We start from the raw sequence: 12,218 nt of genomic DNA on the forward strand, positions 1-12,218 counted from the left end.
TTCCTGCTTCCCCCTTTCCCGATGAACAAGAAGCTTGTCTGCTACACTGGTGCTGAAACCCGGGATTGGAAGGAAAACGTGCTGTCAGAGAGCCCTCGCCGCTGACGGAGGATCGCGACACCGAGGAGAGGATTGGTTCGATGGTACTGGAGCGGTTCGCCAGGAGGCGGAGGAGCCTGCTGCCATCCGCCAGGAGGCGGAGGAGCCCGCTGCCATCCGCAAGGAGGCGGAGGATTCCGCTGCCATCTGTCAGGAGGCAAAATCAAGTGCCATCGCCCGGCATAGCGGAGGATCACTGGACAGCTGGCTGAGGACCGAATGCCGGTTGGGAACCACATCTTTTTTCTTTTCTTTTCTCTCTTTTTCTCCCCTCTCCCTCCCCTCGTCCTATCCAGGTTCCCAGGAGGCGGGAAAGACCAGCTGGCGGCAGAACGGCCGAAGGGGCAACTCCTCCCCTCCAGGAAGGGAGGGGGGTAGTAAGTCAGGCCAGAGATTTCCCCAGCCTGAATCGGGCGTTGGGGGTATGTGACGAGGAGGAGGGTGTGGCCGGGCCGTGAGGATGCACACCTGGCGCTGAGCTGCCCAATCAGCAGGAGTGTGCATCAAAGTATCGTTGTGTTTCAGTGAGTGTTAACCCAGCTCCTGCTTCCTCCTTTCCCGATGAACAAGAGGCTTGTCTGCCACAAATGCATTTAATACATTTTGGTATATTAAACTGAACATTATGCTGAGATGAATAATGGAATGATGTGTTATAGGAAAGTGTCAGTCTATTTCCCATGGTGCAGAAACGGCAGCCACAGATGATTGGCTGGTTGTTTAAAAACACCAGAGTGTAGATTTTGTTACAGCCCCTCTTTAGGCCGTCTGTTTGTACAAACGTTCCAGGATCTAGAGGGCCATCCAAACTGTGTGTGTGTGAATAGGGGCTCTGACAAAAGTATCCATGGTGACACAGCAATCTGTAACTCATGCTGCAGCAAATGTGTCCCATTTCCCTAAAGTGTCTGTTTAGCCCATCTCTGTCTTTGTCCCACCTCTCTATCTCATTGAATGGTTTATCTTTCTTGTTTGGCAGCGACCCCTTAATGCTACCATTTCTCTCTGTCTCTCATAGTTTCTCTGAGACTGCAAGAAGGAAGGGACACATTATATTAACTGCACATTTCACTCGACACTGTATGCATGCATCTGTTAATTGATTAAAAGGCAGGGTGAGTCCCCGTGGTAACGTGCATTAGTGAGACAGCATGTAAAATGTAGGCAACAGAAGTCCCTGTAGTACCTTCAGAGTCTTTAGACATATAGAGGGATAGCTTGGTGCCGTAGGGGATCCGGATACAATCTGGATGGAAAAGAGCATTACATCAACCCGACCCATACACAGATTAAAAGACAGATACACCCAAAGACAATACACATGGACAGACAGATGGCACTATCCTAAAAGAGACAAAAACTTAAAGGGATAGTTTACCCAAAAATAAACATGTTCATTTACTCACCCTCATATCATTCCAAACCCATATGATTTTTTTTTCTTCCATAAAACACAAAAGGAGATGTTTAGCAGAATGTCCAGGCTGCCTGTTTCCATATAATGACAGTGAATGGGGACTGGGGCTGTTCGAGCTCCAAAAATGCAGTGAAATTGACATCAATTTAGTCTAAACCACTTATACGCGTTATTCCAAGTCTACTGAAGTCATATGATTCTTTACTCTTGATCACGCATGCAATCAATTGAAAATGCACAAATGCATTGCATAATGATAGGTCATGAGACACACGATCAACAATGTTTGATGAACAAGTTTGAATTTCGATCTGTTCCTCACACAAAGTTATCGTATGATTTCAGAAGACTTGGAATATAGTGCACTCTTAGAGATGTGAGAGCAAGACAGAGACCCAAGAGTAGAGGAACAGTCCAAAGGATTTATTTACGTTCAAAATAATAACTTTAGCAGAGTTATGAGGAATCCTCCATGATGAGTGCTCCCGCAGGCAATCGCACACGCCATGACGGCGAGGAGCAGAGCTGCGAGGAAACCTCTGCTGAAGAGCAGCTGACATGCAGCAAACTGGAAGGCAACCACACTCCCGACATGCGGGCAGAGACAGGCAACCAAACATATACACAAGACAGGACCAACTAGGCAGAGAAAGTGAGGTAAGTTACTTCATATCAAACAGCTTTCTATAATGATAACACACAACAATCACTACAGACTACACTGAACAATCCAGCCAAGAACGTGACACACGAGGTGATTAAAATAAGAAGGAACAAACAAGGAACAGGTGCCGCTTGCCAGCTGAAAGTTGGCATGATCAACGTTCCCATTGAAACAATCAGGGTTCCTATGGAAACGCTGATTCCATGTGCCAGTGGCACCTGAAACACATGAGGGAGAAACGTCACAGTTAGACCAAAACAAACAGAACATGGAGCATGAGTGTCCGGATCCCGACATAGACCGAAACCGGACCATACAGGAAGTCAGGATCCAGACACCATGCTCCGAACATGAAACAAGACCGACCGAAGAGTGCACGGCAGTAACTCACAACTGGACACGTGCACTCACACAAAGAACATACATGAAACACAAGACAGAACATGGGATGATGTCACGGTCCCATCAGACAAAACCCCAACTTGACAGAGTGACAGGATCGTGACATTACCGAAGAGCGCACAGCGGTAACTCACACCTGGACCTGTGCGCTCAACACAAAGACAGGACACGAAACACAAGACAGAACATGGGTCTATGATGTCACGGTCTCATCAGACAAAAACCCAACCTGACAAAGTGACAGTGCACTAGTTGTCTGGACTACTTTTAATATACTTTTATGGTGCTTTTTGTACATTTTCGTCTTCATTCATTTTTATAACTTGGAAAAATAGAGGCTAAGATATTTTTCAAACAAATCACCTTTTGTGTTCTACAGAGGAAAGAAAGTCATACGGGTTTGGAACAATATGAGGGTGAGTAAATTATGACAGAAATGTCATTTTTGGGTTAACTACCCCTTTAATTGGAAGGAAAAGCAATATTACATATTCATAGTGGCAATAACTCACAATCTCAAATGCTTAACTTATATACCCACAAGAAGACTTCATTTAAAGTCCATATTGTTCCATGGGAATTCAATTCATGACATAAATGTGCCTCAGTGAAGGACAAGGAAAATCCAATACAAGTTCCATCATGAAGAACAGCAGCCTACCATCTCCAAGTGGTGAAGGAAAGACAGGCATCTCATAGCCGGTGGGAGTTTGAGGTGAACTCTGGGAGCTGGTGTCTCTGGAGCTACAGTTAGACGCAGAGTTTATAGGTGCTGACGAGATGAAATAGATATCAGACTAGACAGAAAGAGAGAAAGAAATGGATGGAGTTGAAAAGACACAAGAATGATAAATGATTGGGTTGGAAAATACAATTATCATACAGAAATATGCATCATGTAAGGAAAAAGGCATTCTCTCTAATAATTAAAAACAAACTTAAATCAAAACAGCCTCTGATACTGAAAATACAAGAATATATTAGCAACAGCACAAGATTTGTTGAAAATGTGTCTTATACCAAATATATACATATACTGTATATAAATCATATATACAGTAAACTCTTACTTAGCACTTTATTAGGAACACCTCTACACCGACTTATTCATGCGATTGTCTAATCAGCCAATCATGTGACAGTAGTGCAATGCGTAAAATCATACAGATGTGATCTCAGTTATTTCAACCGTGGCAAAATTGTTGGTGCCATATGGGGTGGTTTGAGTATTTCTTTAACAGCTGATCTCCTGGGATTTATACACAAACAGTCTCTAGATGGTGCCAAAAGTAGAAAAACATCCAGTGAGTGTCAGTTCTGCGGATGGAAATGCCTTGTTGATGAGAGAGGTCAACGAAGAATGGCCAGACTGGTTCGAGCTGACAAAAAGGCTACGGTAACTTAGATAACCACTCTGTACAATTGTAGTGAGCAGAATAGCGAATGGGCTACAACAGCAGAAGACCATGTCGAGCACTTTATTAGGGCCATAATGTTCCTAATAAAATGCTCATTGACTGTATATTGTCAAAAAGTCCACTAGTGAAAATGCTTATTTTTGTCTTTTCTAATTTAAAACAAACATTTTTCATTGCAAATTACATTATCAGCAGCACAACAATATGCATAACATGATTTGAGAATAATCCAAAGAGCATCTTGAAATTTGACCTTTTGTACAAAAGAGTTACCTTGGTCAGAGTCACACATTTGCATATATTTGATTAGTGACCTAGAAATTGTGCATATTTCTTCTACATTTTGCTTTGTTTAAAATTTTTCAGTTCTTGTTTATTTCTAGGTTTAAAAGAGAGAAAAAAAAATTGGTTTCAGACTTTTGGACCCAGACTGTATAACTGTTTAATTACTTTTGTTTTGAAGATGTTAATATGTATTTGAAGTAATATATGTGTATGCCTTTATATTTGTGGCTAGAACACCTACTCTGGATGCAGTCAGTTGTAGCTCTGGAACAACAGCTGTATATACTAGGTTGCCATTAACAACTAGCCGGATCTCTATTGAATCAGTGGTGAAGGCCAGGATATAGGGGAACGCACACACTGTAACACAGCAAAGACATGTCAATTGTTTGCACTAATGTCGAAAATGAAGAATATTCAGTTATAAACATTATCTGGGATGCAACATCTACAGGTACTGACCAATAGCATTGGGCATTTGGTTCCAGCTGAAATAGAAGTCTGAAGAGTTGGGCTGAATCATGGGTGTGGCTCCATTAAATGGACACACCTTCTTATAGACACAAATATCTATTAATACAGAAGTACAGTGTTAGAGGATAAGACTACAGAGAAATACACACATACACAATATTCATGTATATTTAAATAAACACTAACTGTTGTAGCAAAGTAGAAGTCCAGCCTCTCCATCTTCATACACATCTATGGCTGCAACAAAGTTCACCTGGAGACAAGTGAAGAATCCACATTAATAATAGACAATTCTGTTACCAATCAAAAACTGAAAATGCAAATGGACAGGAGAAATTTTATGCCAAATTAACATTTTATTCTCTGTTTTTAGGTCTTGAATTGTATTATATTGTGTATATGAATATGTACGTTTGTTTTCAAGTGGATATTTCTCACCCGGTTGGCTTCTACATGGTGTAGTCTATAGGCATCTCCTGTGCTCTCATTGATCAAGTCAAACTGATGTTTGTAGGCCACACATATCATGTGATCATTCTCTCCTGTTGGACCATCAACCAGTGCCATGACCACCGGGGTGTCACACAAGCAAATCTCCTAAGACAAGGGACAGCACACATCTAGAATGTTGAGAGCTTTTGATAAGTAGCTTTTTTAACATTTAGGGGTAGGGTCCTAAACAGATGTGACGCGATAAAACGTCAAGTGATAAAATATATCCGTTCCATATAAATCAAAAACTCAGGTTAGGACATGGTGTAAGGCATTGGCTTAGGGTTAGTCTATAGTAAGTATATTTATTTTATATAAAACAAAAGAAATCTATGGGTTGTTCTCATTCAGATAGCAAAGTAAACATGTGTGTTTCAGTATTAGTGTTTGTTCAGTCCATCTCCTACCCGTATGTATTGGAACTCCTCCACAGGTGACTCACAAGTCCCTGTCACTGTAGCAATAGAACTGAGGCATTCGATGCGTGGCTGTTTCCTGGTGATGAGAAGGAGCTTGTTTCTTATCGCTGCAACGATTCTAAGCTCCACCCCATGATGTGTGTTTATGGAGTAGAGATGGCAGCCTGTAGAGATAGAATTCAGTTACTTTCTAATATCATTAAGATATTCTGTTTATGACGACCTTAGAAATAATTTTATTACATTTTTCAAAAGGAACTCAAGCAACAGAAACAATGTCCAAGTTATAGATATGGATTATTGCAAGCTGGGGCAATAATCAATCGTATTCTCCTAGAATGTCTCTCTCACAGTTTTATGATGTCACCCTAATTGATATCCTCACTGTATTTGAGCCAAATATGTCTTTGAATACCTAAAAGATATATATATATTTTTGTTAGTAAAAAGCTATCGTCTCCTTAAACAACCGGGGCGCTAGCGAGCATGTTTTAGAGTGGGTCGTGTTAGCTGTGAAATTTGATACTAACATTTTATTATTGGCCCTCTACATCTCTTAATAGCCACAATATATCTATATATGTATAGCTACCTACATATGTGTACCTACTTTTTGTTAATTAAGTAGTGTAGCTACTTCTAAGTGTACTTGATGATTTGCAGTTTAAATGAGTGTCCTATAAATTATGAGAAGCTTGGCAAGATGTAATTTATAAAAGTACCTTTCCCAACAAGGAAATTTAGAACTTAAATAATGTAGTCTCATCATTTATACAGTAATGTAATTTTTCGTGTGTGAGTGTTTGATGCAAGGGCGAGGCCACATAAGTAAACTGCATTCTGTTGCATGCCAAATAGCTCACATGCATTATAATCATCATATTCCTATTATAAATATGGTAAGAAAAAATGTGTTTTATTTGATTTAAAATAAGGGCTGCACCAAGTCGTTGTTTAATGATCTACGCAGGGCTATATACAGTCCTGCCTGTAAATGGATCTGCTCAGCACCCAGATAACTAATCAATGTTCCCTATCTGTCACTCACTCGACGTTGTGTCGATGTAGTGACACTAGGGGTCACTCTTGGGAGCCCGAAACACCTCTGGTCTTTGATAAAAGTCCAATGAAAATTTGCATACCACTCCCCCGGACATACGGGTATAAAAGGAGCTGGTATGCAACCACTCATTCAGATTTTCTCTTCGGAGCCAAACAGTCGATGTTCACTGAGCTGAATTCCACGACTGTTCATTCACCTCTGCTGGATCTGACGGCGCATTTCAGCGGCTTCTCCCTCCTCTGCACTGGTGCACTGCAGAGAATGCCCCTGGGCGCTTCGGCAAAAATAAAAGAGTATATTTCTCTAAAAGCGCGGCACACATGGAACGTCTTTTTAAAGACGTGTCTTTTTAAAGATGCCTTTCCGTTTGTGTGTTATTCCTGGTTGCGGTCGTTATCTCTCGACTTCTGATGGTCACGATCGCTGTCTTTCGTGTCTGAGCGCGACCCACGCAGAGACAGTGTTCATGGATGGATCATGTACTCATTGCGATAACATGACCATGGCAACGTTGCGGTCACGGCTGGCCTTCGTAAGAAAGCATGCCACCCCAGCAGCTCCCCGCCTTGGTCCTTCTACCTACGGGTATGAGGCTAGCGCGACTAGCACTGGGGGCGATCTGGGGACCCCAATGGGACCACCTCTGCCAGGTATCCCCCCACGGCCCTCCCATTCCCCAGCACGCTCATCTGCCCCGATCGGGCTTCCGGATGAGTCCGCCGGCTCGTCTCACGGCAAGAGGCTCGTCCAGTCGGACGCGGAAGCCTCAGCTGGGCTCCCTGGTCACAGGCTGACGCGGAGATGATGGACATGCTTTCCCGGTCAGCCGCTCACAGCCACGCCCCACCCCAGTTCCTTTCTTCCCGGAAGTGCACAAGGAGCTGACAAGGTCGTGGGAGACACCTTTTACTGCCCGGTCCTGATCTTTCGGTAGCATATATCAACCATCAAGGCGGTCTACGCTCCCGTTGTATGTCACAACTCGCCCGCCGTCTCCTCCTCTGGAGTCAGCAGCACCTCAAGTCGCTGCGAGTCACTCACATCCCGGGTGACCTCAACACTGCAGCGGATGCGCTGTCATGGCAGGTTACCCTCAGGGGAGAGTGGAGACTCGGGTAGGCACAGGTAGACCTGTTCGCTTCCCAAGAATCGTCCTACTGCCCGCTCTGGTATGCCCTGACTGAGGCACCTCTCGGTATAGACGCGCTGGCACACAGCTGGCCCCCTGGACTTCGCAAATATGTGTTTCCCCCAGTAAGCCTACTTGCACAGACCCTGTGCAAGGTCAGGGAGGATGGGGAGCAGGTTGTCCTGGTAGCACCCTACTGGCCCACCCAGACATGGTTCTCGGACCTCATGCTCCTTGCGACAGCCCCCCCCCCGGCGAATTCCCCTGAGGAAGGACCTTCTTTCTCAGGGACGGGGCACCATCTGGCACCCACGACCAGACCTCTGGAATCTCCATGTTTGGTCCCTGGACGGGACGCAGAAGACTTAAGTGGCCTACCACCCGCGGTGGTAGACACGATCACTCAGGCTAGGGCCCCCTCTATGAGGTGCCTGTATGCCTTGAAGTGGTGTCTGTTCGCTAAGTGGCGTTCTTCCCGACGTGAAGTCCCCCAGAGATGCGCAGTCGGATCGGTGCTTTCCTTCCTGCAGGAGAGGTTGGAAGGGCGGCTTTCCCCCTCCACCTTGAAGGTGTATGTAGCCGCTATAGCGGCACACCACGACACAGTGGACGTTAAGTCCTTAGGGAAGCACAACCTGATCATCAGGTTCCTGAGAGGTGATAGGAGGTTGAATCCCTTCAGACCACACCTCGTTCCCTCATGGGACCTCTCTGTAGTTCTTTAGGGTCTATGGAGAGCCCCCTTTGAGCCCCTGCAGTCAGCTGAGCTTAAGGCACTCTCTTTGAAGACTGCCCTCCTGACTGTGCTCACTTCCATCAAGAGGGTAGGAGATCTGCAAGTGTTCTCTGTCAGTGAAACGTGCCTGGAGTTCGGTCCGGGCTACTCTCACGTGATCCTGAGACCCCGACCGGGCTATATGCCCAAGGTTCCCACGACCCCTTTTAGGGACCAGGTGGTGAACCTGCAAGCGCTGCCCCAGGAGGAGGCAGACCCAGCCCTGACGTTGCTGTGTCCGGTGCGCGCTTTACGCATCTATTTGAATCGCACACAAAGCTTTAGAGTCTCTGAGCAGCTCTTTGTCTGCTTTGGTGGACAGCGGAAAGGAAGCGCTGTCTCCAAGCAGAGGATCGCCCACTGGCTCATTGATGCCATAACAATGGCATATCACACCCAGGACGTGCAGCCCCCGGCAGGGCTACGAGCCCATTCTACCAGGAGTGTAGCGGCCTCCTGGGCCTTTACCAATGGTGCCTCTCTTACAGACATTTGCAGAGCAGCGGGCTGGGCAACACCCAACACCTTTGCGAGGTTCTACAATCTCCGGGTGGAACCGGTTTCGGCCCCTCTGCCCCAGTCACCATGCTTGTAGAAACTCCTCCCCCATAGGGTAGGACCTACCATGGGACTTCTCCACATGATATAATTGCGACAAAGCTCAGCAAGACCATGTGAAGTATTTCCACTCAAAATACCCCCCCTCTCTCTGGGCGGGGTGTGGTCTCCGTGGTGTCTTCCCCTTGGGGGGGACACCCCCCCGACGTAGACCTGGTGGCACCAGTCAGTTAATTCCTTTTTTTTGGAGGAGAGGAAAAAAAAGAGGATAAGAGGCCACAACTGGGCTTGCCTGTCTCTATCTTTTGGGCAGTCAACTTGTCCCCGAAGGGCCGTTCGACACTCATAACAGCACTGGGGGAGGTTACGTGTCGGCCTGGTGCGCTGGCTACAAGGCACACAGTGTTCTGCCATCACACACTGCCAGTTCACGTAACACAGTTCAGCCAGTTGTGGCATTTCGTATAGGGACCCCTAGTGTCACTTCATTGACACAACGTCGAGTGAGTGACAGACAGGGAAAGTCCTGGTTACTTGCGTAACCTCCGTTCCCTGATGGAGGGAATGAGACGTTGTGTCCCTCCTGCCACAACGCTGAACTACCCGCTGAAATGGCCGGAACCTTGTCTCGGCTCCTCAGCACAAAACCTGAATGAGTGGTTGCATACTAGCTCCTTTTATACCCGTATGTCTGGGGGAGTGGTATGCAAATACCATTCGCCAATTTTCATTGGCCTTTTATCAAAGACCAGAGGTGTTTGGGGCTCCCAAGAGTGACCCCTAGTGTCACTACATCGACACAACGTCTCGTTCCCTCCATCAGGGAACGGAGGTTACGCAAGTAACCAGGACGTTTCATGGTTTTGTCGAACTTCATTTTTTAAAAAATAAATATGAAAGTGTGGTAGAAGTTTCTGTAGATGGCATGGTATTTCTGTTGTTTGGCATGTTGTGGATGTTGCAAGCTTTCTCGCTGTCCCCCTCTGAGCACTTTCGCCTTATGCGGAGGCACAAGGAAATTGCCAACTCGGCCTATAACAAGCCCCAGGCCCTACTCTTAATTTATGTACGTTTGTTTTTGCACTATTTTCTTGTATGCACCTAAACTGCCATTTCTTTGGCAATACAAATTTACAATTATTTGTCTTCCCAATAAAGCACCGTAAAACTGAAAATGGCAGTGCTATAGGCCAAGTGAAGTGACCGTGAGAAAAACATGCTACTTTCCATTAAAAGGAATGATATAACAAAATAATCTGACATTACTTTTAAAAGTAACATTTCCTAACTCTGCAAATTATTAAAATAATTTTTGTCACCAGAATAATTTTTGTTTGTCATTTTTATTTAGGCCTCCTAACATTTTTAATATTGGCTATATCAAGACAATATCAAATAGTACTTGTCTGGGAAATTAAAATAAGTATGCTAAAATTCTGTCAAGTCTGTCCGAGTGACAGTTAAAGATAATTGGTAGTGCAACGTCTGTATGTGATCTGGCACTAGTGAGTAGCAAAGAAAAAAAGTGAAAAGATAGTATCGATACAATGATTCAGAACACAGATGAGGCCGAGGGAAGAAAGAAGCCCTCTCATTTCAGATGCTTTTTAAAATAATTAACCTTTCATGAGTAGGGTCTAAATTCCCCTGCAGTGAGTTATTTTTACACTATGAGTTATTTTACTCTACACTGCACAGTGTAGAGGTGGGCAGAGTGTAGAGTATTTATTTATATAAAAATAAATAAATGTCATAAAAAAATTAAGTACTGTATATAATAGAGTAAACATGGGAACAAATGGGTTATGTCTACTGTACTGTATTTGTGTTATTTATTCTGTTATTATAGATGTAAAAAACAAATGAACAAATAATTTCAGCACTCCGGTTTGCCTATATGCACTGTTTGACTTCTCAGACATTGTGTGAGTGTGTGGGCGGGTTTGGATAGTTTATGAGGACATTTTTTTAGGTTACAAACTGGTAATTACAAGGGTATTATGCTATAAATGTGGTTTATGAGGAGATTTTCTAGTGTCCCCATAATTCAAATCTCTTAAAAAACATACTAAACTATGTTTTTTTGAACATGTAAAAATGCAGAAAGTTTTTTGTGAGGGTTAGGTTTAGGAGATAGAATCTATAGTTCGTACAGTGTAAAAATCACTATGTCTATGGAGTGTCCTCATAAGGATAGCCGTACCAACATGTGTGTGTGTGTGTGTGTGTGTGTGACAAGCGCTAATGTAAACAGACTTCGCTGCGTGCATCGGATAATCACGCTCTATCAGCATGTTTTCAATGTGAGTATACGAGTTTCAAACTGTTATTGTGGTGCTTTTGTGATAGTTTGGCTGTCTATTTCAGAAAACAAACATATTATATGCCTGAAAAGACTGTTTGAGTTGCTGTTTGTGTGAATGAAAACCGCATCTCCACCTACAGTTGAAGTCAGAAATTTACATACACTTAGGTTGAAGTCATTAAAATTTATTTTTTAACCACTCCACAGATTTAATATTAGCAAACTATAGTTTTGGCAAGTCGTTTAGGACATCTACTTTGTGCATGACATGAGTAATTTTTCCAAGAACTGTTTACAGATAGATTGTTTCACTTTTAATTGACTATATCACAATTCCAGTGGGTCAGAAGTTTACATACACTAAGTTAACTGTGCCTTTAAGCAGCTTGGATAATTCCAGAAAATGATGTCAAGCCTTTAGGCAATTAGCCAATTAGCTTCTGATAGGAGGTGTACTGAATTGAAGGTGTACCTGTGGATGTATTTTAAGGCCTACCTTCAAACTCAGTGCCTCTTTGCTTGACATCATGGGAAAATAAAATAAATCAGCCAAGACCTCAGAAAAACAATTGTGGATCTCCACAAGTTTGGTTCATCCTTGGGAGCAATTTCCAAACGCCCGAAGGTACCATGTTCATCTGTACAAACAATATTACGCAAGTATATACACCATGGGACCATGCAGCCATCATACTGCTCAGGAAGGAGATGCATTCTG

The 12,218-nt window shown here is 43.9% G+C and overlaps 1 protein-coding gene across 8 annotated transcripts in view; it reads right to left on the minus strand.

The window, feature by feature from the left end:
- The window catches only part of garnl3 (GTPase activating Rap/RanGAP domain like 3), a 133,798-nt gene that overhangs the window by 9,693 nt on the left and 111,887 nt on the right, over positions 1-12,218 (minus strand). For all 8 annotated transcript variants that reach the window (XR_007893371.1, XR_007893372.1, XM_051658517.1 and 5 more), the window contains 7 exons: positions 5,659-5,834; positions 5,198-5,356; positions 4,946-5,012; positions 4,748-4,855; positions 4,527-4,645; positions 3,244-3,379; positions 1,286-1,345 (listed from right to left, as the gene is read on the minus strand). Coding sequence is in view for 6 of the 8 variants with exons in the window: in XM_051658517.1 (XP_051514477.1) it covers positions 1,286-1,345; positions 3,244-3,379; positions 4,527-4,645; positions 4,748-4,855; positions 4,946-5,012; positions 5,198-5,356; positions 5,659-5,834 (825 nt within the window). In the remaining 2 variants the exon portion in view is untranslated. The remainder of the gene's footprint in view (positions 1-1,285; positions 1,346-3,243; positions 3,380-4,526; positions 4,646-4,747; positions 4,856-4,945; positions 5,013-5,197; positions 5,357-5,658; positions 5,835-12,218) is intronic.

The sequence above is a fragment of the Myxocyprinus asiaticus genome, chromosome 3 (genome assembly GCF_019703515.2).
Source record: "Myxocyprinus asiaticus isolate MX2 ecotype Aquarium Trade chromosome 3, UBuf_Myxa_2, whole genome shotgun sequence".
In the NCBI taxonomy this organism is placed as follows: Eukaryota; Metazoa; Chordata; class Actinopteri; order Cypriniformes; family Catostomidae; genus Myxocyprinus; species Myxocyprinus asiaticus.